The sequence below is a fragment of the Gadus morhua genome, chromosome 16 (genome assembly GCF_902167405.1).
Source record: "Gadus morhua chromosome 16, gadMor3.0, whole genome shotgun sequence".
NCBI lineage: Eukaryota > Metazoa > Chordata > Actinopteri > Gadiformes > Gadidae > Gadus > Gadus morhua.
Genome location: NC_044063.1, coordinates 2,909,645 through 2,937,264, shown reverse-complemented (window position 1 = coordinate 2,937,264; position 27,620 = coordinate 2,909,645). Strand labels below are relative to the sequence as shown.

Sequence of the window (27,620 nt, the reverse complement as noted above, 5' to 3'; positions counted from 1 at the left end):
GTGTACCTGTTTCTCTGTATGTCTGAGTGTACCTGTCTCTCTGTATGTCTGGGTGTACCTGTCTCTCTGTATGTCTGAGTGTACCTGTCTCTCTGTATGTCTGAGTGTACCTGTCTCTCTGTATGTCTGAGTGTACCTGTCCCTCTGTATGTCTGAGTGTACCTGTCTCTCTGTATGTCTGAGTGTACCTGTCTCTCTGTATGTCTGGGTGTACCTGTCTCTCTGTATGTCTGGGTGTACCTGTCCCTCTGTATGTCTGAGTGTACCTGTCTCTCTGTATGTCTGAGTGTACCTGTCTCTCTGTATGTCTGAGTAAACCTGTCTCTCTGTATGTCGGAGTATACCTGTCTCTCTGTATGTCTGAGTGTGCCTGTCTTCTATCTACTTTCGTTGAAGAAAACATACATGCAGATACGAGGTGCAGTGTGTATACGGGCATGCTGTTAAGCATCCCTGCATGACATATCCATGTAAATAAAAAGTAATAATAAATACTAGTATTCATGGAGTACCATCATACAGCAGGAAATCATACCATATACTGTGCACCAAAAACGCCATGATGTCAGCCCAGAGCTCCAAAATCTGAGTTCAGCAGATAAATGGCATCGCAAACAAATGAATGTCTGTATCTGTTGGTTTTTAACTGCAGGGAGTCTGAAATGTGACCTTCTCCACAAGCAGGTGCACCTGCCGCCAGAGGGGGCGCCAATATGCCAATTCCCCACGCAATGTTATGCTGCTACATCATAGAAAACTGCTTCGCTGCGCAGATGTTTTTTCTTTTTTTACTGCTTGTGGCGCCCCCAACGTGTCATGAAAGAATGGCGTCCTGGTTCACCCTTGCCTAGAACCCCCGATGAAGAGGATGACCATTGGCTGATAAAATAGATTTGCCTTTTTTGGACAATCTATTGTACAGGGCCTCGTTTCCCGATAACGATGGATCTTTGCTCGTACGATCATTCTCACGATGGATCTTGCGAACCATCGTGAATTTCTTTGGAGCGTTTTCCCGAAACTCCTATTAACATGAACGCGCGTTCACTGCACTCACGACGTTCGTAGGATTGTAACTGTCTACTGACACGGTGCTGAAATGGGCTCCATACTGAGGGAGATGCAGGAATATCGCAGGAAAATGGGGATAAAAAGCGTTAAAATATCTCCCCATCAAGGCCAACAGCAGAGTAGCCTACGAAAAGAATAGACTGCAATAAATTGAATGCTAAAGATATTTAAAAACAATTGATTAGGCCTAGGCCGACATATGTATCAGTCCTAATCCTGAATGCACTGTGTGTACACTTTTTCACGGCATTTCCCCCCCTTCCATATTATAAAAAATCCAAAATAGGTTGTGTGACAACTAGGTGCTGATTTCTGAAACATGCTTTGCGCAGCAAAGAGAGCCGACTTTATCTTATTCCGCATAAGGTTTCATTGATTGGCACGCAATCTCTAGTCTAGAATATTTGTAGACAATAAAAATACAACGTTCCATTCATTCATTATCATTCAAACGCAGAGGCTAGGCATTGACACACGGCTATTGCTGACCCCATTAGGAGAACTTGGTCTAGATCCTGCCCATATTGTTGGGCAGGATGATGTAGGCCAGGGACGTCACTAGGATTTAGAGGCTGGGGGGGCTTAGCCCCTAGCAGTGCCCGAAATGCAAGCGATAATTTTTCCTCACATCTTTAAAGTGGTTCTTTAATTCATATTACAGTAGAGAGTACAGCAGAGCATGTATCAGGGCCTGTTTTCTGGCTCATTCTCTTTTCTTTACTTGCCTTAAGACCTCCTGCTTCCCTCTCCTGAGTCTTCAGGATGTCCTCTTTAAAAAATATATAAATAAGCTAAAAAAATGTACGAGTTGGTATGATTCAAGTCTACATATTGGGGTGAGTTCAAGGAAAATAGTTTAGAAATAAATCCAACAATGCAAATGAAAGAATATATAGGCTAATTTCATAAACTCACTCTCTCCAATTAAAGTTTAGGCCTATTTCTGCCTGCCACTGATATTTCTCTATTGTGTCTGAAAATAGTCTATACATTGAACAGAGGTTAACATAATGGTGTGGTGCATCCCTGAATTAGTTTAGTCACTAATGAAATTTGACAACACAGAACAATTGAAGTCTGAATCTTTCTGAAATATTTATTCTGCCAAATAATACGGTATGTGAAAAAAGTAGAAACAAAAAATAAAATATATAGATAGCTGTAAGCAGTTATGTGGGTGTCAAGCATAATGGGACTCGATAAACTAATTCTGCCGGACGGACGTAATCGGCTAGGTGGCTACATGACGACGGGACTCGATAAACTAATTCTGCCGAACGGACGTAATCGGCTAGGTAGCTACATGACGACCGTATCGGTAATCGGACGGAAGTAATCGGCTAAATGACGACCGGGACTCGATAAACTAATTCTGCCACGTTAAATGACCCCTCACCCCTAGCCCCTCCCGCCAGTGCTCTCGGAAACTATTTTAATCCAAAAGACAACTGCTAATTGTATAAGTATTTATTTCAACTCATACTCTGGCTTATTATGTTAAGTGTAGGCATGTTACGGCATGTTAAAAATTAATATTTTTTTTTTTTGTAAAAAAAAATAATATATAATTTTTTTTGTAAGGGGGGCTTTTGAACATCTTGGGGGGGCTTAGCCCCACCAAAATAGGCCTAACGACGTTCCTGATGTAGGCTATAGGTATTTTTACGCTGCCAAGCCGGTTTGGTCGCAGATTGGCACGCCCGGCAATTTCACCTTCTCATCTCAAGTTTCCAGTGTAAAACCGAGGGGGTCAACCTCCGGTCGTCACGGCGTGGGTATTCTTGGTTCACTGGAGAAGGCGGGGCTGCGCACGGTGTCTAGACCTCTTCAGAATAATTGATATTATTGCATACTCCCGAATGTTTTCATTTTTTTTTGAATGAAGACACCTGCATGCAATAATGAGTTCACGTCTAAGTGTAAACTAAAAACGCGATTTAGTATGGTCAGGGATGTTCGTTACTGTCTAGACAGGGTCCAATAAAAAGTGAACTTCATCACAGCCTCACCGAAGCGCCTGCATGCAAACAATCGCAACAAAAAACGCCTGCCAAAATTATCCGACACCCGCTGGTCTCAGCATGATTCATGTCTACAGTAGCCTATGTCTTCTGTCATTGATCATTACGAGGACATTTTAACCACGATGGTTGAATTAAAATCAGAGGGAGACAGCAAGTGCAGCTCGAAAGCGACCTCCCACACAAGACCAATGGAATCATTAGATTTTATTATATGCCTTGTGACGTGGCGATTGACCGGTACATTTCGGCTGCGCATGTATTTTTGGAATTTTAAATTGCTGCAATAAACTATTGTGGCGACTCCTACGGGGGTCGCGCCGGGGATTCTGGGGATCCGAGATGCCGGTTGGGGAAAAGGTGTCTTTTTGTGTTGGGGTTAACGGGTTTGGGGTGTGTGGTCGGTAGGGTGTAGTTGTGTGTTGTTGAGTGTTTACTTGTTGTGTGTAGTGTTGCGGCAATCGTTGCCGGGAGTTGCATGTCTGTTGGTTGGGTGTGCGTTGCGCTGTGTGTTGTGTCGTGTTAAATAAAGGCAACAACTGAGTCATGTCATCTGTACATTTTTTAAATATGTCTGTTTGTGTGCTAGGGGCGAAAGTCATCAGTTTATAGGATGTATAATAGAGGGGACAGGACACAGCCCTGTGGTGACCCTGTGGAGGACAGTATCTCCTCTGAGAGCACCCCATTTACCCTCACTCTGAGTTTCGTCCGTAAAAAAATCCAAAATACACCCCACTAAACTGAAAGCTAAATTAAAAATTCTTAACAACTCATCAACTTAAATGTGTGGTTGAATAGTGTTCAAAGCTGCAAAGCAACAAATACAATTTTGGCATGTGTGTTGCTACCTTCACTCTGTGCTTCAGTATCAGATTAATCAGATTGTTGCATCCTCAACCCCTCACCTGGCCCTATAAGAAAATTGTAGTGGGTCCAAGAGATTCTCTGTTTTAATAAGGAGCACCCTTACGTACTCACTGTCAGTAGGCCTACAAATATACAAAACAACTATGGGTTAATTTGCAGGACTTATCGTAACATAACTATCACTTATTCATTAGACAAGAGTAATTCATATTTTCTTTTTGTTCTTTTAGCTATTCATATTTTTCCTTTGTTGATCTTTCATTTGAAAGTTGTTACACTTTCTGCACAGCGAGTTTGTGGGATTTCTTTTGGAAGGGTCTGCAGCGACCTCTCTTGGTCACACTGGGAGTGTGCTATTTGCTCTGATATAATGGTCCTTCCTTTGTTTGGACATCAAAAAGGGCCCTGTGGGGCCACTATTTATTCATTAATGAATCAGTCAAATCGAAATAGCTTTATCTGCATGCCAATATCCCAAGACGCCATTCCAACGTAACTCTGTGACTAAAAAGAGCACTCTGACTGTTCTTCAGAATTCAGCACGGCTGAACTCTGGAAAACATGCCTCCACTCATCGTAGAAGCACCTGAGATCAAACTTCTACTCACAAATCTTTAGGGCAATGAGTGAAACAATAAATTATATGCATGAATCCTCTGAGAAGTAAATGTTGACCGAAAAGCTTACAGTAATGTGTTCCATTATTTATAGAATGAGTTGAATTATATTATTGTGATGTAGTTATTATATTAAAAGTATTTATTGATATTGAATATGTTGGCATGACTAAAAGCAACAAATGAAGCAAGAAAGAAGCCTTTTCAACTAATCATTTTAATTTTGCACCAAACAGCTGTATGAACATTCCTGGGTCAGGATAATGTTACGGTGAACACCCTGAGGTAAGGTTATCAGTAAGTTACGGATAGGTTTTTTGTAGACACCTAAATAATCATGAGTCATGAACATGTTAAAATGACACACTACCAGCTGCCTCTTGGGGAAACTATCAAAAAGATTCCTGAATCATTTTTTGGATAATGTCAACTTGTTTCAACAATTTCCTAATCACAATCATACCAAAATTCCTATCTATACCTGGCTATAGGAGGTACCTGAGGGGAACAGCGTAGTACACATGTACTTGCACAGGAAGGAGGAACTATTCCAAACATGATATCAATAATTACTTTACACGGTCAAGACATTTGGAAGAAGAGTGCAGATTGAAAACTCATCTTTTCCGGCTGCATCTTGGCATATGAAAAATAATTCAGATAGAAAGTTCTATATCACTTGTTTCTATAATGTAGCACTTAAAGCACCTTCCTTATTGAATGCCTTTTATGTACTTGCACTTGCACATATTCCTGCACTTTTTGGGTTTGTCTTCCATTCTGAAATGAAATTCCAGTCGCTTTGGACTAACCTGTCAGCTAAATAAATGTAATTTAAACAGTTTAGAAACTGTTTCAGGTTAGTTGGCCCATTACTAGTTTTGGTCAATCTTCAGGGCTCTTCTTTCGACGGAGACATCCACTGCACCATGGAATCTGCCATGTAACTATTTTGATGATTACTTCATCGTGCCTGAGGAAGCAAACAGACAGGGAATTAGTGCACGTACAAAAAACAAAGTTAACCTCCATTGCAATACAACCATATTACATTACTACCACAAATAATATTGAATGCAAACTGATTTAGCACACTAATCTAACAAGGTAAAGCCAAGAGATGTTCACTGTGGGGGGTGAAGGTGACAGTCATCGTTGGATGCGTAATAGGGAGGAGGAGTACAGGAGCCTTGTGAGGGACTTTGTCGTCGGGTGCCACACAAACCACCCGCAGCGCAACACCTCGAAAACCAAAGAGCTGGTCGTAGACTATGGGACGTCTAGACCACGTCCTGGACCAGTTCAGTCCAGTTCAGTTCAGTAGTTAAGAACGTAGCCTCCTATAAGTACCTCGGGCTGTGGCTGAACAACAAGCTAAACTGGGCAAGCAACACAGACCATCTGTACCGGGAAGCCCAAAGCAGACCGTACTTCCTGCGGAGGCCGCGATCATTCAACATCTGCAGGAAACACCTGTGGATGTTCTACCAGTCTGTGGTCGCCCGCGTTCTTTTCTACGCTGTGGTGTGCTGCGGGGGGCAGCATATCTAACGGACTCGTCAAGGCTGGACCAGCTGATAAGGCGGGCCGGCTCTGTGGTCGGCATGAAGCTGGACTCTGGTGACTGCGGCAGAGAGGGGAACATCCAACAAACTGCTCGCTATCCTGGACAATGTCAGCCATCCTCTGCACAGTGTCATCAGCAACCAGAGGAGCTCGGTCAGCGACAGGATGCTCCTCAACGCCAACAGACTGAAGAACTCCCTTGTCCCCCGAGACATTAAACTGTCCCACACCTCACTGGGATTAAGGCGGCGGCCAAGAAGGACAGAGTTACCTTGTGGTCAATTCCATTCAAAAAGCTTTATGGCACGACTATTGTTGTGAACAGTGTTACCAATGCATTATTTATCTTTACTTTTTGTAAATTATTATTATTTTTTTTAATACATTGGTAGTCATGGCGGGCCCCTATTGTTGTTAAGGCGGCCGCCTTAACCACACAGTGCTCGGGGAAACACTGCATGACACTATATCAAACACAACTTGGCTGTTTGATGCAATGTTTCTTGCACTGTTTAAGCGTTCACGCATGTATGTATTGTCTTGTGTACTATTCCTCTTGTATATTGTTTCCCTGCATATATATATTTTTTTAACATTTATATTTGTTGTTCTTTACTGTTACTCTATTTGTTACCTGGTGTTTGCTGATGCTGGAAGTGCAATTTAATTAATAAAGATTAATCAAGTTCCTGTCTGTCTGTCTGTCTGTCTGTCTGTCTGTCTGTCTGTCTGTCTGTCTGTCTGTCTGTCTGTCTGTCTGTCTGTCGTAAGTACGTTACCTGCAATAACAGACGAGTCTCGACCGGTAGGTCCTCCATGTCTTTCAGACCTCTCAGCAGGTCCTGAGCTGTGGCCTCTCCTGGTGGTCTTCGGCGCTTCCACAGCAACAACATCTTCTGCTTCTGCATGGTCACAGATCTATGTTCTGCCTTGATGTCGTCCAGATCTTTGGTCTTCAGCCCCAGGTGGATGGCCGCCTGCTCCCACTCCTGTCCCAGCGTTTCGGCCACCTTCAGGAGCTCCAATTCAGTCAGATTCTGCCCTGCGGAGCGGGTTTCAGTGTTGCTGCCTGGAAAAAAGACAAAGACAATCCACACACACAGGCAGTTCAAGTTCCACCTATCGAGATGATGGACCACTCAAGGAATATACTTTCTTAATTTTGTCCTGAGACCAATCATCTCTTTCAAAAGATGTCACCCACTAACCTGACCCATCCACCGTGCAATGTTTCTTATTGGTCACTTCTTCTTCTGATTCACTTCTATTTCTTTTCCGGCCCTTATTTCCTGAAAATAGGGCCGGATGTTAATGGATTTGAGGGGTAAAGTTGAGGCTACAAACCTGTAAGAAGCCTTTAAAAGGTATCCAGTCAAATCAGCATTTTTTTGAAGAACATACAGTACGTCATATGCTCTTCAGGGAGCAAAGGAACACAGCATCACTACGAAAAACACTAACCTCTCGTTCGTTTAATTGGCTTTACTACCGTCTTGTTTTCCCCATGTCCTAGGATAAGAAAACAGATTGTCAGTCTTTCGATGAAAACCATGCCCAAAAGTCTTTCCAAGCATGAAGTTGTATTCATCACAAAGTGCAATCCCGAGTGGATGATAATGAATCACTGGATCCCAGTGGACTAAAGGACAAAGAAGCTCCCCTCTTGTCAAAACAAAGCTGGTACCGACCGTTTCTATAAAAAGTACATTCATGGTAACAACTCACCCACACCAGCAGGAGAAGAGATCAGACCCAGGGTTGAGGATAAGTGCTTGTCCCTCTTCTTCATACGATCGATCATTATCTTACTTGCTCTCTCCCCTTTCTGGATCACCATGTCGATCAGACACCGTGCTTGGTCTGCTCTGGTCTTGTGGTTCTCCATCACAGTGTCCTTTTCCTCAGTACTGAACACCTTCCGCTCATAAAGGTCATCCAGGAGACGTTTGATAACTGGGTTTGAAACTCTCTCCGCAAATTCAGAACGGATCCTCTTAAGCTCCCCTGGAAGAGAAATAAAAAATCAATATAAAATGACAATGTGCAAACATGGTAGTTCAACACATAGTTCTGAATTGTTGACGTCAGAATTAAGGAGACTCTGTTCATATTAAACCGTTTGTCGTACCACCTTGTCCCCCACAACATCTCATCAATAAGATGTTTGTTTGATAGACTTATCTCAAAATATCTTGCATTAAGTCCACTGTTCCATAATAATAAGTCATAAGAAGTGATACGGTCGGTGATTTGTTGTTTATTTGGTCAGCCGTCTGTTCTCTAGCCTACATTAACAGCGTTCACTAATCGGCCAGATGTTTTAAGTACAGGTATGTAGGAAGTTAGTGCAATGCGTTTATGAGGTGCCAAACAAATCAGTACATATAACATACAGCACAACTACTTAATAGTCTAGTCCTAGACCCGCTGTAGGAGGCTGGGCTACAAAAAGTAAACTATTGACAACTACCCTGATCGTCATTCAGATAGTTTCCAGTTCAAATCAATAATTCTGAAATTCCAACAGCAATGTCAAAAAGCCAAAAGTCAAACGTTTTTTTTGGGGTAGTTTTCGGGTAGTTGTGATAAACTCTGCTTACCTTCCATAGTTGATGGTAGCGTTGCTTCGCGCCGATTCATCTTACTTTCGTTTTCCTCCCAACCACTTCCTGAAGGCTGCTTGCTGTTTTTTTTATTGGTATATTACGTATCTCATATAACTATGAGGATGGTTAACATGCATGCAGATAAGCCATCAACAGTTTATTGTTGAGGATAAAACAGTTTCGTATCATTTGAATATGTAGCAGAGCTTTTGTCTCAACGTGATAGACCTACAGAGAAGTTTCGAGGCACCCTTCCACGACTCTTTGATATATGACAACATTTGGCTTCCTTTCGTTTTTAGAACATTTATCTTTTCATCATAGACCTTCTTTCAACTTGACAATTGCTCAATAGAAGCCTATTTATTAATACAGATGTTTTGGCATTAACAATCAATATACATCCTTAATTTGATAAGGTATAGAAAAACTGAAATAACAAATTAAGCAAGAAAGCACCCTTTTGTAAAAAAGTTTTTTATTTCCCCAGTCAAAGTAAATCAGGAGCAATGGGGACGGATTCAAAACCCTGCAGGTGTGAGATCGGTCATTTAAGTCTCACAATTTTTATGGGGTCACTAGAATAATCACAGTATTGTTCATTTAGATGCACAATATGAAGAAGGACAATACCAGCTGCCCTTAAAAAGATTCCTGATTAAAGATTGTGCTTGTCGTAATGGATTATTAATCAATTCAAGAACATTTTTTATAAACTCACAACCGTAAAGAAATTACTTAAAAAATGCATCCTACAAACAAAACAAGAGAAATTCCCTAAAATGTATAAAGTTTTAAAAAAGTAGCTATACCAATCTACACAAATCATTTCTAAAAGATAATATAAACTCTGAAGCGATAAACAAAGTTGAATTAATTTCCCTTTTTTAAGCACAATATTAGCATCTATAGCTGGCTACGTAATAAGCTACATCTAAGGTAAGGCCTAAAATAAAAACTGTACACTCCATGATAATGATAATGCATTCATATCTATATTTGGATATAAGAGGGTACCTGAGGGGAACATCTTAGCCTAGGCTTATTCTAAACATGATATCAACAATTACTTTCCAGAGTCAACAGAACTATTGTCAATTGCAGGACTGACTCATGGAGTCCATCGTTGTGATTCCAATAAGACATTGAGCAGCTCAGGAAAGGAGGGACTTGGTCTGATGCTGTCATTTGGCCGCTTCCGGCCGACCGGCAAACACTCAGACTGCTTCACTGTTTCACGTTGTTTGGTCCATCGCTTGCGTTTTGGTCCATCACATGTCTCCATGGCTTTCTATCCCCGGAGACATCTCCTGCATAAGGGCCTCTGCAAATGCCATCGTCATGTCATTTAACTGGGCCTTGTACCATTTCTGAGGAAGCAAACCACGGACAGGAAATAAGAACAAATCAGTTTTCATCACAAACAAACTCCAAGAGGATCACATCATTCCTCATCCCTCCGTCTCGTTTCACATCATTCACAGAACACCGATTGTCATTCTCCACCCCCCGTCATATCCCATGTGGCTGTGGACACCATTTAATGGGGAATGCCCACTGAACAGTCTGTATGCTGTCAATCGTTTTACAGAGGTGTTATAATATCTATGACAGTGGTCCGCAACCACACCAAGTGAACCAGAAGTATCGTATAAAAAGTGAGTACATATAATTAATCAAATAACCAAACTGCTTTCAGTGCTACTTTATAGAAACGAGACAAAGAGGAAGTATATTTTATTTGTATATATCCTTCAATATGCATATATTAACTCATAAAGCATTATGAATAGGCTGGTCAGAGTATCATAGATCAATGCTCATGCATGATAGACGTTCACTGTGTGTTGGTGAAGTACTTACCCGTCAATAACCGATGAGTCTCGACCGGTAGGTCTTCCAGGTCTTTCAGACCTCTCAGCAGGTCCTGAGCTGTGGCCTTTCCTGGTGATCTTCGGCGCTTCCACCGCTCCAACATCTTCAGCTTCTGCATGGCCACCTCCGTCTGTCTGTCTGCCTTGATGTCGTCCAGATCTGTGATGCTCAGCTCCAGGTGGATGGCCGCCTGCTCCCACTCCTTCCCCAGCGTTTTGGCCACCTGCAGGAGCTGCTTATCGGACAGAACCTGCCCTGCGGGACGGTTTTTGTTGTTTCCGTCTGGGTGAAAGACAACCAAGCAGGCAGGGCATATTAGAGTTCCATCCCTAGGAGTAGCACAGATATAGCTCAGTTTCACCAGAGCTGAAGTTAGCTCTGGATGCCGTTCATCCCAAACCAGAGTCAGGGCGAACGTCTAGAGACACTTGAATGAGTCATGATTTAATGATTTCAGATACCAAAATCCAACCAATATCACAAGGACTTATTATGAGACTTTTATCTTTTTGTTTCTTTTCTTTTGCATATTAGTGTTAAAATTCAAAACATGGCGACAACTCACCCGATTCATCCACACAGCATGGTTTCTTATTGGCCATTTCTTCTTCAGATGTACTGCTGCTCCTCTTTCGGCCTTCATCAAAGTGCGTCAACGGGTTAGGGAGGGTCAAGAACCTGAAGAGTAGCCTCTAAGAGGCATCTTCTCACACGAGCACTTTTAAAAGAGGAAGAGCAATGAGCCATGGAACAAAGCCCCTCTCACACACACTTACCTCCTGCTTTCTGCTTTGGCTTGAACACCATCTTGACTTCTTCGCAATCACCTAGGGTATCAAAGATCATGGTCAGTCTCATAACCACCAAAACGATGAAAGCCGTTCCAAACACGTAGACGGGTTACCTTCTCTGATAGTAGCAGACCACACGGTCTCGTCCGTGGTCGTCTCTTTCAGAGACAGCGTAAAAGGAGGAGGCTGTTCAAAGAACGCCTCAAAGTAGCCCTTCAGCTTGATGATTTCAAAGGTGAATTTCAATTCCTGTACACACACACACACACGGACACGCACACGCACAAACAAACGGACACACACAAACACACACACACACAAAAACAGTTTATTTGCATCATTTATGCTTAAGTACCTGCGCAATACTTCATCGTTTCATCTGTTGAATGCCAATGAAAACATAAATCCGGTGTCTGGCGTCACACACCTTGGGGTTGATTTCTCCCTCCGGTTGGCTCACGAGGTGGTACTTCCCCACGTCTAGATTACAGACGGGCGGTTTGTCGATCTTCCTGTAGCTCTTCTGAGCAGAGCGCACCTGCGTGCCTATGTCCTGGGACACGCGAGAGGCGACAACAACGACAGCCGGGCGAGAGACGGAGAGGAAGGAGGAGAACATACCAGCGACTTAAAATCACCATCAAACTAAGTCTCAATACACACACACACACACACACACACACACACACACACACACACACACACACACACATCCACACACACACACACACACACACAGAAAAACAGATAGACAGGCACACACACAGACAGACAGACGTACAGAGACAGACAGACAGACAGACAGACAGACAGACAGACAGACAGACAGACAGACAGACACACAGAAGGACACACACACACTAACACGACTTTGTTGCACTTCTCCTCCGTCACCTTGATGTCGGACGAGTTGTTGGAGGCCAGGTACACCCTGAAGCTGAAGGTGTTGCTGTGGCTCAGCTCCTTGTACACCAGCACCACCCCGTGGTGCTCCAGGGGACGGCCGCTCTGGACGACGGGACCCACCGGAGACAGCGAGGACACGCGCCACCGCACATGGCTGCCCGAGTGCTCCGCCGACCGCTCCAGCTGCGGCCCGCTGCCCGTGACGTGCAGAACACTGAACTGCAGCTCGTACTGGGGGTCTGGGGGCACAAGGGGGGGGGGGGGGGGGGTTCAGTCAGAGGACGGGGGTACACACAGAGGCACACACAAGACTCCAGGAACGTGTGTGTGAAAGTAAAACACATAAATCCTCATTTATTATTATTGTAGACGTAGATATAGATATATTGTTTGTCTTTCTTCTGATAAATTTACTTATTGTAAGTCGCTTTGGATAAAAGCGTCTTCCGTATGTTAGTGTAAATATTAAACATTACGGATCCATTCATGTCAATTCATTTGGTCCCTTGTGGCTCTACTGGCCTCGCAGTCCCAGTGACTCCTCACCAGCAAGGCACAGGGAGTGTGGGAACAGGATGGACTGGAGCACAGATGCATCCTTGTTGACCACGTCCACGTTGAAAATGGGTCCGGCGAATTTCCAGGAGTCCGGGAGGAACGTGTCGAATTTGGACCAGGACAGGACCGAGTAGCGGACTAGAGCCTGCTCCGACACCTCAAACACCAGACCTGTGACCGAACACTCATAGGTCCCCTCGCCCTCCAACCGAACTCTAACACACACACACACACACACACACACACACACACACACACACACACACACACACACACACACACACACACACACACACACACACACACACACACATTATAGATGTCAGACTGTTTAATTCTGTTTGGAAGCAGATTGATCTCATACAACCATGAGAGCTGAAAGATGGACCAGTGACTAAACTCACAGTAATCGCCCCTTCGAGATTTTCCTTGGGGTAACCTTTTCGTAGTCAGAACTCTGTGGAATGAATGCAAACCAAACCTTAAAACGATAAAAGAGACATAACGAGAATTATCATAATCTGCAGTCATAATCAATGAAAGGGTTTATTATGCAAAGTCACCTGCTGAGCTGCTTTACATTTTTCACATTGTGACTTGAGGTGGACCTCTGTCAGGATAAAGAACGACTGTTAGAAACAAACCAACAGCAGGGCCCAGTGTAAAAGAAACGGGTCAACCCCTCCAACAACAGATGGTCTTATGGACCTGTGAGGAACACAGCGTACCTTCTCCTGTTGAAGCTGGTTCAGCGAGGACCTCTGTAAGGTTATAAACACAAAATATATCATATAGATAAATGATAGACATGATAAATGGTTCAGTTAAATGATATGACAATGGCCTGATAAAAAATGCTAGGCTTTGGGCTACACTGCTGTAGTGTTAAAGCTAGGCTAGGCTCTGGGCTACACCGTTGTAGTGCTAAAGCTATGCTAGGCTTCATGCTACGCCGTTGAAGTGTTAAAGCTATGCTAGGTTCCAGGCTATACTGCTGTAGTGTTAAAGTTATGCTAGTTTCTGGGCTACACTGCTGTAGTGTAAAGCTATGCTAGGCTTCATGCTACACTGCTGTAGTGCTAAAGCAATGCTAGTTTCTGAGCTACACTGCTGTAGTGTTAAAGCTATGCTACACTCCAGGCTACACGGCTGTAGTGTTAAAGCTATGCTAGGTTCTTGGCTACACTGCTGTTGTGTAAAGCTATGCTAGGCTTCATGCTACACTGCTGTAGTGTTAAAGCAATGCTAGGTTCTGGGCTACACTGCTGTAGTGTAAAGCTATGCTAGGCTTTGGGCTACACTGCTGTTGTGTAAAGCTATGCTAGGCTTCATGCTACACTGCTGTAGTGTTAAAGCAATGCTAGGTTCTGGGCTACACTGCTGTAGTGTAAAGCTATGCTAGGCTTTGGGCTACACTGCTGTTGTGTAAAGCTATGCTAGGCTTCATGCTACACTGCTGAAGTGTTAAAGCTATGCTAGGTTCTGGGCAACACTGCTGTAGTGTAAAGCTATGCTAGGCTCTGGGCTACACTGCTGTAATGTTAAAGCTATGCTAGGCTCCAGGCTACACTGCTGTAGTGTTAAAGCTATGCTACGCTCCAGGCTACACTGCTGTAGTGTTAAAGCTATGCTAGGCTCTGGGCTACACTGCTGTTGTGTAAAGCTATGCTAGGCTCCAGGCTACACTGCTGTAGTGTAAAGCTATGCTAGGCTCTGGGCTACACTGCTGTAGTGTAAAGCTAAGCTAGGCTCTGGGCTACACCCCTGTAGTGTTACCCCAGTAGTTGTCCTCCTCACTCACCTTGAGACGAATCCTCTCCCGTCTCCACTTCTGAAACATCACAGAGTTATAGAGATATACTTTTTAAACACTGATGGGGAAATCATTAGCTTGTCAAATCCCTGAGGCATCAAGACTCGAAGAGAATGGAAGAGTGACACAACTCACCTTCCTCCTCCTCATCCCTCTCCTCGTTGGCTTCTGACACAAGACGAAGGCAGAAGGGAGGGTCAGGGTTGTCTGGGGGGTACGCAGCATTCAAAGGAGAAGAAGAAGAAGAAGAAGAAGAAGGAGAAGAAGAAGAAGAAGAAGAAGAAGGAGGAGAAGAAGAAGAAGAAGAAGAAGGAGAAGAAGAAGAAGAAGAAGAAGAAGACGAAGAAGAAGGAGAAGGAGAAGAAGAAGAAGAAGAAGAAGAAGAAGAAAGAGGGGCCACGCCTCTTACCTAAATCCACCCGGTCTTCCTCATCTTCCTCAGAGCCAGAGCCTTCCTCAGAGTCTGCCACGGACGTACCGGAATGTTCTGTGAGACAATTCCACACGGAGAGGGCCCCGTGAGGGCCGTGGAGCTCGGGGCCTCATTGGGGCGTGTCTACGTGAGCTGGACATTGAGTTTAGGGAGATAAATGGGGAACTGCGGCCACACCCTCCCATTCATTACCCACTCAGAGACCTCGATTCAATCCCTAACCCCATTTCAATTCACAACTCAAAGCACATCTGTTCAAAGCTGCCTATTCCATCTGATGCCAATTGCTATGTTGCTTATTGTTCTTTATTTTTAATGACCTTTGTGTACCTTTGTACGCTGTCCTTGAATGCTGAGAAAGGCGGCATAAAATTAAATGTATCATTACTATTATTGTTGTTATTATCTGTAACTCCATTACTAGCAGTAGCTCTATTGCTTATCCTAATATAACTCTATTACTAACACTAACCCTAATATAACTCTTACTAACACTAGACCTATTTATAACCCTAATATAACCCTTACTAACACTAGACCTATTGCTAACCCTAATGTAACCCTTACTAACACTAGACCTATTGCTCACCCTAATATAACTCACAAACCCCTCCCTCGGTTGTCCACTCTGTGAAGCGTTCCTTAAAAGGTTGTGTTTCATATTTTACCTGAGTCACTGCTGTCCACCTCCGCTGGGTTACCTGCACCAACACGACAACTCCCAGTTAGTAGTTCTAGTGCCTCGCTTTCCAATCTCAGCTTATCAGTTAAAAGTCGACCGCCACGTTATCATTCTACAATGATTTAATTTTCAAATAGTGAAGAATCATTAACTGAAGAAATACATGATTCAAATGCTTGGGCCCTCTATTGACCTAGCGGTGACCTAGCGGATCTAACCGCTATCAGCCAGCGTTTAGAACCAACATGGTCGCCAGACGGCAGCAGGCGTCTGAAGGAGCCTGGTCGCTAGGCTTCAGTCAAATGGTAGGGAAAGGAGAGGAGTGCCATGGCAACGATAAACAAATACAAAAGGTGGTCAACGAGGAATAGAGGAGCAGCGAGAGGGAGTTAAAAAAAGCAGGAAATCAAGATTTTTCAGCAGAATTACATTAGGAACATTATGAACATTTGTTCATAACATTTGTGCATAAAACTTTATGAGGTTAAGTGATGATAATAGCTTGAAGGCCTTTGTGAAATTGTGTAGCATCATCTGTAGACCGAATAGTGTATGGCTAAGACTACACAGCATTAAGTAAATGTACTATCTCTGGGAAGGGTTTACCTTTGCAGTCAGACGTGTGGACATCCCCGTCCCTGCAGGGGTAAAGAGAGAACACATAAGAACAACATCCTTGTTGCATCCTTAAGCTCACAGCGCATCACGCGACACAAGAACCGCAAGTCCCACACCAACGCCCACTGCACTTGAAGAGGGCCCAACACATCCACACACACATTGTCCTGGCACTTAAGAACAGTACCTAGCATTGTGTAGCATCTCATCCTAGCTATCTTTGTTGTACACAGGGAATGGGTTAAACTAACGATTGTTAGTGCTTGGCACTCGGTTCTATGAACATCCTTACTGTACCGACAGATATCTTGTTTCTCTTTCTGCGTCTGCTAAGCGCTCCTCATGTGAAAGTGTAGTGGTTGCAAAACAGGAAGTGTGCGCATGTTGCCAACGATTGTTCCTCCAGCGCCTGGAGCTCAGCCAATCCTGCAGGTCTCCCCACTCGCCTCCGGTCCCCTCGCTCCGTCCTGCCCTCTCTCTAACAGGACCGCGCCAAGGACGACATCATAGTGATCATAATAATAATAATAATAATAATAATAATAATAATATTACGTTTGATTTGTTTAGCACTTTTCTCTTACTCAAAGCGCTTTACAGAGGAAACGACCAACAAATAAACAAACACAGAGAAATGCAAAGCTGATGGGGGGGTGGGTGGTCTAGGAGTAGGCAGAGGAGAAGAGACGGGTCTTGAGGTGGTACTGGAAGATGGTGAGGGACTCAGAGTCGCGGATATGCTGGGAGAGGGAGTTCCAGAGACTGGGGGCTGCCCTGGAGAACGTTCCTCTGAAGACCCATTCACACCCTACGTTAAATACGGATACGGACCGTTTCGTCCGGATCCGGAGGTATGAATCGGCCTTACGACTGCAGAGTTTGGTAGCTAGTGACACTAAGGTAGCACGCACAGTTTATAAACAATCTGGGGCCGTTCACAAAAGGTTGACTGTTCTTTTGTTTGCGTGATCCCATTTCAGCCCTCAGCGATCACATTACAAACTAAACAAAATATGATAGTAGGTGTCCTCTCAATGAATCATAAAGGCGTATTCGTTGCATCACACAATGTGTGGCAGCTGCCTTCTGTCGGGAGGTTTTATTACGTTGAACTACTCTGCAGAAGTGAAGATAAGAGAGAACCCAGCTGCAGTCAGGAGTAGGCCTACTCTCTCTAACGACTAATTACTAAACAATGAAATAAAAACATGACTTTCAACACGATGACTCAAAGTTAGGAGCCCCCATGCATCCAAAACAGCGGTTTGTGCAGTGAGATCTGGTGATGTACAGACCTACAGAAGACAGGGTCCCCCCCCCCCAGACTGCTCTGAACAGGGACACCTGTGTGGTAGCATAGCATCTGTCTTGAAGTTGAGGCGTTGTACAGAGTGTGCTGTTTGCTTATGCGTGTCTGTTGTCGTAAAGACTCACAACAGCCTTGTTCAGTTAGACTACAAAATAAATGAATTGCGGTTTTCAAATGAATGGCAGTCAATGCAATGTGACTAAAACACAGTGGCTGTGAGTCAATAGGGGGCGCTAGGGCGCCGCCCCTCCGAGAAATAATCAATTGAATATATCTGCGAAGTGCGAACTATTAATAAACTATTATCATTACCAAATAAATCAACGAAAATACCTAGCGTTTACCCTCGTTTAATTGTGTGAGACACTTGTCCCTGCCAGCAACCATTTAAATGCGTCTGAACGTCAATGATTTGGGCTAGGCTAGTTATTGATCATTCGAAATAAAGCCCTCCTCCAAGTCAGGGGCGCCGGCCACGTTGAAGTCAATGTAAGCTCGCTAACTTTTTGCTGTCTATCAAGCAGAGACTTTTTGCTGTCTATCGACCCGAGGGCATTCGCCCTCGGGTCGCACCAGTGTGCGCCCCAGGCCAATGGTATCGCTTTTCTTTTTTGTTATCACCACATGATTCTTGGACAATTCAGCGAACTCAAGACTCCCCAAGCAATGTTATACTTAAAAGGAGCAAGTAAGTTACATATTCATTTAGTATTTCGGACTGTAGCATGTAAACAAAATGAAGCAACTGTCCCATATTTCTGACTGCATTTGAAGTAGACATTGAGACTCACAAAAAATGGACGCTATAGGACAGTGATCATGATTTGTCTCAATATCAGAATAACAACAATGGGTCTAATAGCAATGGCTGGTGGAATGGCAATGAAGTAGGTCTGTATATGCAGTGTAAGCTTGTCCAGGCCCTGCAAGTCAGGATGTAGGCTATGAATCTGAATGAAAAGTAGGTAAATAGGTAGTTGCCATCCCCCAAATGCACCAGAATACAGGTAATGAAATCTATTAAATTCAAAAGAAAATATATATTTTTTCTTTTATTTATCACCAGCCGCCACTGCTAAAACATTAAAAAAGGACAACATTGAAATAGCCCCTCCCTGGGTTAGGATGGTACTGAGAGCCATACTTTCAGGTCTGTTGGTCCTTAACACGTCTCAGAGCGTCTGTATCTGTTTCAATATAAATAACCATATAGGGGTATTATGACACATGTTCCCTTGTCTGCATGGATAGGATATCCCTTGGACACTGTCCAAGGTTCTTGTCCATTGTGTTTCCTGACTCCACGCGTGTGGACGTTCCAGGTTTAGTGGACAAGGTGAAGCTGGTTCCACTTTGTCGAAGGACTGAATATGAATTAGGCCTATATGATTAAAAAAATAAAGTTAAACTAACATGATAGACAACATACAATAGAATAGGCCTACAATAAAAACAATATTAAGATTATCACAAAATATATGAATAGGAATTCTAAGTAATCTTCAAATATTTCAGAGCACTATTCCGCTGCTCACACTAAACTGTCAGCCAATGTTTATAGTATCTAATACCGGGCTTATGGCAAGAAATATTTGTGAGCCTGAAAAGTTGTCCAGGAGGAAATGTTTACAATGTATTGAATTAAGTATTAAAGGAATTTAAAACTGCTCTATGCCTGTCAGAGCCCAGACGCTCGCTAAAGACTTGTTGACTCCTGCCTCCCCGAGCCCGGGGCTAGTGTTCCTATTGTCCCTAACGCTCCTCGTTCTCCTGTTGCCTGCACAGCGTTTCGTTTGCGATACCGACCGAAAGGCGTCGGTTAACCGGGGATGAGAGTAGTTCTGTCTCGGAGAGGGAGTCCTCATCACACAACAACACAACACCATGTGGAGGAGGGACCCTCACGGAGAGAGCATGGCGTCTCCGATCGGACTTCGGGCGGCCATCCACTTTTCAAAGAGACAGGATTTAATGGAAACTGCCATCCTATATACGGCTGTGCGTGCCTATGTGTGTGTAGACCTGTGCGTGTTTGCTTTATAACCAGTTAACTCTCTAGTAGTCAAATGAACGAGGAAAGCGCCGTATCCACTACACGCACATTGCCTCTGCACAACATCATAACACAAAAAAAAACATCATCGTAAAGTCTAACCCAATAACAACATCCGTCTGAACAACCGAATCGCGTCCCCCTGCATTCCCATTCGACCCTTATTGCGCGTTCTGGTCGAACCTTACCCATCTCCCGACCGACAAGCCGCTTCGCAGTGCGCCATCTCCGCCACCATCCTCCGGGGGGATCTTCCTCCCTTCCTCCTGCTCCACCCTCTTCACTTTGTGTGTTGATACTTGAGTGTCGTTGTCCGTCCTCCTCTGAGCGCAGGTGCGTTCCGCAGGCACTTTCTGCTCCCTCCCTCCCCCTGGATGTTACGCTGAGAAGACGCTGTTTGTGTGCGTGTGTGTGCGTGCGTGCGCGTGTGTGCGCGCGCGCGCGCGTGCGTGTGACCACAGCTACGTTACTATCACAGATGAGGCTACTGGGAGCGCCCTTGAATGGCTCTTTACTGGGTAACTTAATAACGACTTAATAATGTATCTACCATTTTCTCCCACTTTGGCACACTAATATGCAAATTATTGCTATTCAACGAACAATCATAGTCGTGATTCATTTCAGTTTTTAAACGTGACATATACGCTATACGTCATTACGTATTCCAGCTTTGAGCGGGAAAATGTGCATCCGCGTCAGGCTGCACACCAGGTGTCACGTGTGACCAGATAATGAAGTGACGACGAGGACTGGTGGGTGGGTGGGTGGGTGTGTGTGTGTGTGTGTGTGTGTGTGTGTGTGTGTGTGTGTGTGTGTGTGTGTGTGTGTGTGTCCTTCTTAGTCACTTGGTAAAATAGCCTGACGATTAATTTTGTATTCAACTATAAGAGCAAAGACTATGTTGGGGTTTACTATAAATACAATCAAAGCGGGCGATAAGATAAAAAAGCTTTTACACAGCGTTTAAAATAAGGAAATAATAGAAAGTTAGGACAAATAATTCATGAAAGATCAGACTTTATTTGTAGAGTCGTTACAATCGCCCATATACACAATAACTATACCCTACAAGGCTCATTAATACTAGTACTAAAATGCTGGCCTTGCTACACGGTGCACATTACAATAGTGTGGTCGAATAGGCCCTTTGAGGGGGCTCTTCAGGTCTGAAAGCCTGAACCCCCCGATCCCCTGAACCCCCCGATCCCCTGCCCATGAACCCCCCGATCCCCTGTCCCTGAAACCCCCAATCCCCTGCCCCTGGACCCCCCGAACCCCCCGATCCCCTGAACCCCCCGATCCCCTGCCCCTGTACCCCCCGATCCCCTGCCCCTGTACCCCCCGATCCCCTGCCCCTGTACCCCCCGATCCCCTGCCCCTGTACCCCCCGATCCCCTGCCCCTGGACCCCCCGATCCCCTGCCCCTGTACCCCCCGATCCCCTGCCCCTGAACCCCCCGATCCCCTGCCCCTGTACCCCCCGATCCCCTGCCCCTGTACCCCCCGATCCCCTGCCCCTGGACCCCCCGATCCCCTGTCCCTGAACCCCCCGATCCCCTGCCCCTGTACCCCCCGATCCCCTGCCCCTGGACCCCCCGATCCCCTGCCCCTGAACCCCCCGATCCCCTGCCCCGGTCCTGGGAGTGGGACGGCCCCTAGAACAGCTCCTGACTCCTGGGAACACTAACGTTAATATAACTCTTACTAAAACTAGCTCTATTGATAATGCTAATATAACTCTCTTACTAACACCTAGCTCTATTGCTTGAGTAATATAACTCTTACTAACACTAGCTCTATTGTGGCACCCTGGGTTCAGGATAGTTAGTAGTTCTGTGCGGAGTTCAAACAGTTTCTATTAGGGTTGGTTGTAATTCCACCAACTATTCCACCAGGGGGCAGCAGCGCTATGGTACGTATCACCAGAGCTCGAAGAAGTAGAATGTATCGCGAGTTCTGAGTGAAAAACGTTCATTGCATGCTGAATGAGTTGCATTCCAAAATGTTCAACATTAACAATTCAATGTAAGATTTTTTTAGTTTTTTAGAGGTAGGGTAGAGCACTATAGGCCCTGTGGCCTTAGCTTTTGTCCATTGAAACCAGTAGTTTTACACTTTTACTTGAGTAAAAAGCTGGAGTTGATACTTCAACTTCTTTTTAGAGGTCTTTTTAAACCCAAGCCTACTTCTACCTGAGTAATGAATGTGAATACACTTTTGACACCTCTGCGTGAAATCATATCATGTTTATAAATTCACTTGAATAATTACACTATAATATATCAATTTTTTTATTTTTATAAAACACTACAAGCTGCCTCTTGGGGAAACTGGAAAAATCAGAATAAAGAATGGTCAAACCATTTTTATTTTCCCCAAAACAGACGTCTTAACATTCCTGGGTCGGGACAGTAGCTGCGTTTGTCATCTAAAAGGTGATGCGAATCTTTAGAAAGTTCGCAAAAAAGTAATTCGAATTAGGTGCGTTTCCATCAAGTGGTTGGAGCGGAATAGGGTGATGACGTTACACGTTGATGTCGGCAGGGTTGCTATGGCCGGTCGTTATGCGGAAATCGGAAAGACTGTCAGTCCTGTGTGTTCAAAGTTCGCTACGTCACAGCTGATTCGCAAAATGTGTTTCCATCTCCCATTTTGCGAATTTACTCTGTTTCGCATTTCTCAAAAACCACCTCAAGCGAGCGGATAAACTTTTTTGCGAATTAGAGGATTTTGATGCGAATTTTGGTGTTTCCATCACCGTTTACTGATTCGATACTTCAAAGTTCGCATTCAATTAGGGGGATGGAAACGCACCTAGTGAAATGCTGGAACCCCTGAGAGTGGGACTTTGGTTGGAAAAGCTGAATAAAGTCAGTCATTGTGGATTATTAAAAATGTCAAGATGAACAGATTATTCTTTGGCATAATATGAACTTGTTTTACAAATTCCTTGATTACAACCATACAAAAATGACTTACAAATACAATTTTACAAAATTCCTATCTATACCTGTCTATAGGAGGAACCTGAGGAGAACAGCTTAGTACACATGTAGTAGCCCAGGAAAGAAGACCTGTTCTAAATATGATGGCAAAAATTACTTTACACCGTCAAGACATTTGGAAAGAGACTGCAAACTGAATCCTCATCTGTTCACACTGCATCTTGGCCTATGAAAATAATTCAGATAAAAAGTTCTCTATCTCTTGTTTCGATAATGTAGCACTTGAAGCAGCTTCCTTATTGAAGGCCTATTATGTACTTTATACGATTCCTGCACTTTTTGGGTTTGTTTCCCATTCTGGAATGTAAATACTAAGTCGCTTTGGACTAACGTGTCAGCTAAATAAATGTTTAGCTGGCAGCGCCGAAGACCACCAGGAAAGGCCACAGTTTAGAAACTGTTTCAGGTTAGTTGGCCCATCGCTTGTTGTGGTCAATCTTCAGGGCTTTTCTTTCGACGGAGACATCTACTGCACTATGGAATCTGCCAAGTAACTATTTTGATGATTTCTTCATCATGCCTGAGGAAGCAAACAGAAAGGGAATTAGTGCACGTACAAAAAACAAAGTTAACCTCCATTGCAAATACAACCACCTTACATTACTACCACAAATAATATTGAATTCAAATCCAACATTATGGGGTGTGGCGTCCCCTCTGGTGGGGTAAAGCCAACGTTCACTGTGAGGGGTGAAGGTGACACAGCCATCGTTGGATGCGTGATAGGGAGGAGGAGTACAGGAGCCTTGTGAGGGACTTTGTCGTCGGGTGCCACACAAACCACCCGCAGCGCAACACCTCGAAAACCAAAGAGCTGGTCGTAGACTATGGGACGTCTAGACCACGTCCTGGACCAGTTCAGGGCGGGGGGTATCTCTTGGTCAATTCCATTCAAAAAGCTTTATGGCACGACTATTGTTGTGAACAGTGTTACCATGTATTATTTATCTTTATTTTTTGTAAATGATTATTATTTTTCAATACATTGGTAGTCATGGCGGGGCCCTATTGTTGTTAAAGCGGCCATCTTAACCATACAGTGCTTGGGGAAACACTCCATAACACTATATCAAACCCAACTTGGCTGTTTGATGCAATGTTTCTTGCAATGTTTAAGCACTCCTGCATGTAAATATTGTCTTGTGTACTATTCCTCTTGTTTATTGTTTCCCTGCATACATATATATTTTATTTTCACATTTATATGTACGTTACCTGTCAATAACAGACGAGTCTCGACCGGTAGGTCCTCCATGTCTTTCAGACCTCTCAGCAGGTCCTGAGCTGTGGCCTCTCCTGGTGGTCTTCGGCGCTTCCACAGCACCAACATCTTCTGCTTCTGCATGGCCACAGGTCTATGTTCTGCCTTGATGGTGTCCAGATCTTTGGTCTTCAGCCCCAGGTGGATGGCCGCCTGCTCCCACTCCTGTCCCAGCGTTTCGGCCACCTTCAGGAGCTCCTTCTCAGTCAGAGCCTGCCCTGCGGAGCGGGTTTCAGTGTTGCTGCCTGGAAAAAAGACAATCCACACACACAGGCAGTTGAAGTTTCACCTATCGAAATGATGGACCAATCAAGGAATATACTTTCTTAATTTTGTCCTGAGACCAATCATCTCTTTCAAAAGATGTCACCCGCTAACCTGACCCATCCACCGTGCAAGGTTTCTTATTGGTCACTTCTTCTTCTGATTCACTTCTGTTTCTTTTCCGGCCTCCACTTCCTGAAGATACATTTAAATGGGTTTGAGGGGTAAAGTTGAGTCTACAAACCTGTAATAAGCCTTTAAAAGGTATCCGGTCGATTCCGCATTTTTTGAAGAACATACAGTATATGTTCTTCAGGAAACCAAGGAACAAAGCACCACTGCGCAGAACACTAACCTCTCGTTTTTTTCCTTGGCTCTACTACCGTCTTGTTGTCCCCATGTCCTAGGATAAGAAAGGGATTGTCAGAAAAAAAAAGACAAGACAATCCATAGACAGGAAGGTCAAGTTCCACCTATCGAGATGATGGACCAATGAAGAATACTTTCTTAATGTGTCGGGAGTAATCATTTTGTACTGAGACCAATCATCACATTCAAAAGATGACACCCCTAACACAATTTTACTTTAGAACTAAAATAGAAATGAACATGTAATAGGACGAAAACTTTTACCAATACTCAAACTGCTCGATGAGGCGGTAGACCCACTGTCTTCCCATTCCACGTCTTCAAGTTTAGGATATGTTTCTAGGACGATCTCGTCCTGCAGAAGCCCAATGAACTTGGATTCTCTTCCTTTGTTAATGAGTATGTCCACGAGCTTGATAACGAGATCCTCTGCGTCCCCCTTATTGGAGTTTAGTTTGGTGTATTCGCGGCCGGTTATCAGTTCTTTCTCTCTCACTTTGTTAAGTATGAAGTGGGGATCTGCCGATAGAATTTCTTGAATGATTGTCTTGTTGCGTACAATAGCGTTATTGAGTGCCATTCTTGAACCTCAGGGAGGGTGAAAATGAAACTGAAAGAGAGCGGACAGGTTACGTTGTTATGCTCCTCCTCTTGACTTAGACAAATAAGACAATGACACAGCCAAGGCTTGTTTCTTTATGATTTACAGTTTTTGAGCTGCATGCAATAAACCCGTTGCACCAAGCCCTGTTTGAGCGTTTTTCATTCGTGTTCCCAACCGCCGACGACGGGGGGTTGCTACAACACACACACACACACACACACACACACACACACACACACACACACACACACACACACACACACACACACACACACACACACACACACACACACACACACACACACACACATGCACACACACACACACACACACACACACACACACACACACACACACACACACAACAACAACAACAACAACCCACACAAAAATACTTTGCACCTCTAGACCAATAATATTTTTTTTAAAAAAGGCCAAACATCCACTCTTCAGTTGCGTGCTTTCTGGCTGAGTTCTGTGATCAGAAAGCGGCAGATAGACAGCCCCACCGCGGCCTCCCAGCGGGCCTGCTCCTGCATGCCTTTCTCTTTGGTAAATGTTGGTGCTGCAAAATGTTTAATCGGAGTGTTGAGTGTTGTCAAAAGATGTGAAGGTGTTTCTGAAAGTGGAACCTTCGAGGGACCTTTTTATATTTTTATTTATTTTTGCACAGTGTGGAGCATTGACCCTTTAACATTTCACTTCAATTTATTGTATGTGACAAATAAAAACACTTGAACTTGAACAAAAAATAACAAAATGTTGTTCAAATAGACCATCCCATCACCTGACTTCGAAGCGGGCCGTTTGGGGGTCTACTTTGGGTTGCCTTGGACAGGCAGTTGTTAACCCTCAGTGATTGATTAACCAGGTTGAATTATAAACATCCACTCAGTTCTGGGTCTACTTACCGCATCGCAGAAGTTTCCTCTCTCCGTTGTCCTCCCTGCTGAATCCCTGCATGGTAAAGTGGTGTAATGTATCCACATGTAGGATGGGTTATGAATCTGCTACGGGACCATGGTACTGACCACACTGCCAAACCTCCCTTCCTGAGTGAGGTAGTCACTTAACGTGTTGCCCATTTGGCCTTACCAGCTAAAACCAGAGTGATACTCGGATGTTGAAAGTGAGTCAACGTATACGTGTGTGAGTCTGACATTGTGCGCGTGTGCTTATGTGTGTTCATTGGTAGCCTATGTGTTTGGCTGTTGCGTGTGGTTGTGACTGTAGGCCTACCCGTCGCGGTCTGTTCTGTTCAACATGTAGGCCTACATTCCTTCACAGAAGCTCAGTAACCTTGCCGACAGGTTCAAAAGAAATAGGAAAATATGTTAAATAGCCTATCTTTAGTTTAGCTGAGTTGCAAAGATCAAATGCACATTATCATGGGGAGGTGTGTCCATCCTCTGTTCTTATTTATTCTGGTGTTTTTTTTTATTATTGTTGAATGAGCTAACTCATTGCATCAACACACTCAGCCAATTGTCAGCATGAGGTCTAGTTGGGGCTGTAAAAGGCTCAGATATCAGTTATCACAATCTGGCAACAGTGAAACTACTGAGACATGTTACCGTGATGCCTACTCAACGTGTGGCCTTTGTGCTGTGATGGTTTGGTTTTATTTGTTTACTTCTAATGTATATTTATGTTGTACTATTTTTTTAATAAAGTTTGTCTCAAAAAGAACCACTGATTTTGTGTAACACTCTCCATTTAATTATTATACATAAACATAACGACTGTTATGAAATGGATCCAAGCACATCATGTAAAGTATGATGCTATGTATATCTATTAATAAAATTCACGTGCAAAGAAATGTATTCTACATTTCATCATCTTTACTGTAATGGATTATAAACCATTCACATTTAGGGCATTTAGCAGAAACTTTTATCCAAAGCGACTTACAATAAGTACATTTGTCAGTAGAAGAATTGAGCAATATCACCCAAGAGGGGGTGCTGCTGTTCTGAATATCAGCACGGCTGTGATTCAGCCGTAGGTACGAGGCCGTAGGCCAAGTGCCAAAGATAATCACAGCTGAAGAGGAGGTTTTAGGAATGTCTAGGTGCTGGCTTGAGACCAGTGCGGTTGTCGGTGAGAACACAGGGTTGTCCAGTCAGAGTTACAAGGTTTATAGGCTTTATTTTCCAAAGGTGCGAGCAGGAATGTATGGATGTGTGTAGGTAGGTAGGTAGGTAGGTAGGTAGGTAGGTAGGTAGGTAGGTAGGTAGGTAGGTAGGTAGGGTGATACTGTGAAGATAGGTAGGTAGGATGATAGTGTGTGTAGCTAAGGTGTGATGGGTAGGTAGTTGGGTAG

At 44.0% G+C, this 27,620-nt stretch overlaps 5 protein-coding genes across 11 annotated transcripts in view; 1 reads left to right on the top strand and 4 right to left on the bottom strand.

The window, feature by feature from the left end:
- Positions 1-20,207, bottom strand: part of LOC115560657 (uncharacterized) — a 360,390-nt gene extending 340,183 nt beyond the window's left edge. The window contains exons 1-17 of one of the 4 annotated variants that reach the window (XM_030380074.1): positions 19,978-20,182; positions 16,416-16,447; positions 15,796-15,828; positions 15,104-15,181; positions 14,830-14,862; positions 14,683-14,712; positions 13,610-13,642; positions 13,445-13,491; positions 13,286-13,338; positions 12,870-13,096; positions 12,312-12,562; positions 11,845-11,970; positions 11,531-11,666; positions 11,403-11,453; positions 11,192-11,263; positions 10,615-10,908; positions 9,210-10,121 (exon numbers count right to left, since the gene is read on the bottom strand). In XM_030380074.1, coding sequence (XP_030235934.1) covers positions 10,096-10,121; positions 10,615-10,908; positions 11,192-11,263; positions 11,403-11,453; positions 11,531-11,666; positions 11,845-11,970; positions 12,312-12,562; positions 12,870-13,096; positions 13,286-13,338; positions 13,445-13,491; positions 13,610-13,642; positions 14,683-14,712; positions 14,830-14,862; positions 15,104-15,181; positions 15,796-15,828; positions 16,416-16,447; positions 19,978-20,027 — 1,572 coding nt within the window. In that variant the 5' untranslated portion in view covers positions 20,028-20,182 and the 3' untranslated portion in view covers positions 9,210-10,095. Of the gene's footprint in view, positions 1-9,209; positions 10,122-10,614; positions 10,909-11,191; positions 11,264-11,402; positions 11,454-11,530; positions 11,667-11,844; positions 11,971-12,311; positions 12,563-12,869; positions 13,097-13,285; positions 13,339-13,444; positions 13,492-13,609; positions 13,643-14,682; positions 14,713-14,829; positions 14,863-15,103; positions 15,182-15,795; positions 15,829-16,415; positions 16,448-19,977 lie in introns of those variants that run through there. The other 3 variants (XM_030380075.1, XM_030380071.1, XM_030380073.1) reach the window with 3 other exon arrangements.
- Positions 1-27,620, top strand: part of LOC115560668 (vitellogenin-2) — a 434,163-nt gene that overhangs the window by 50,321 nt on the left and 356,222 nt on the right.
- The window catches only part of LOC115560655 (uncharacterized), a 553,265-nt gene that overhangs the window by 319,594 nt on the left and 206,051 nt on the right, over positions 1-27,620 (bottom strand). The window lies entirely within an intron of this gene.
- On the bottom strand, positions 4,778-8,898 carry LOC115560715 (uncharacterized). The gene is made up of 6 exons (XM_030380243.1): positions 8,746-8,898; positions 7,871-8,149; positions 7,607-7,654; positions 7,354-7,434; positions 6,925-7,214; positions 4,778-5,552 (listed from the first exon to the last, which is right to left on the bottom strand). The coding sequence occupies exons 1-6, from the start codon at positions 8,783-8,785 to the stop codon at positions 5,544-5,546; spliced, it is 747 nt and encodes a 248-aa protein (XP_030236103.1). The 5' UTR covers positions 8,786-8,898; the 3' UTR covers positions 4,778-5,543.
- LOC115560714 (myelin transcription factor 1-like protein) overlaps positions 22,689-27,620 on the bottom strand; it is a 44,116-nt gene continuing 39,184 nt past the window's right edge. The window contains exons 1-5 of one of the 5 annotated variants that reach the window (XM_030380236.1): positions 24,955-25,325; positions 24,677-24,724; positions 24,436-24,516; positions 24,012-24,302; positions 22,689-23,316 (exon numbers count right to left, since the gene is read on the bottom strand). In XM_030380236.1, coding sequence (XP_030236096.1) covers positions 23,291-23,316; positions 24,012-24,302; positions 24,436-24,516; positions 24,677-24,724; positions 24,955-25,270 — 762 coding nt within the window. In that variant the 5' untranslated portion in view covers positions 25,271-25,325 and the 3' untranslated portion in view covers positions 22,689-23,290. Of the gene's footprint in view, positions 23,317-24,011; positions 24,303-24,435; positions 24,517-24,676; positions 24,725-24,954; positions 25,336-27,620 lie in introns of those variants that run through there. The other 4 variants (XM_030380237.1, XM_030380238.1, XM_030380239.1 and 1 more) reach the window with 4 other exon arrangements.

Coding starts and splice junctions, on each gene's coding strand:
- LOC115560715 (XM_030380243.1), bottom strand. CDS start 8,785: ATGAATCGGCGCGAAGCAACGCTACCATCAACTATGGAAG. Junction 7,435..7,606: donor GCCAATTAAACGAACGAGAG/GTTAGTGTTTTT, acceptor CCCTATTTTCAG/GAAATAAGGGCCGGAAAAGA. Junction 7,215..7,353: donor TTGCACGGTGGATGGGTCAG/GTTAGTGGGTGA, acceptor TCTTTTTTCCAG/GCAGCAACACTGAAACCCGC.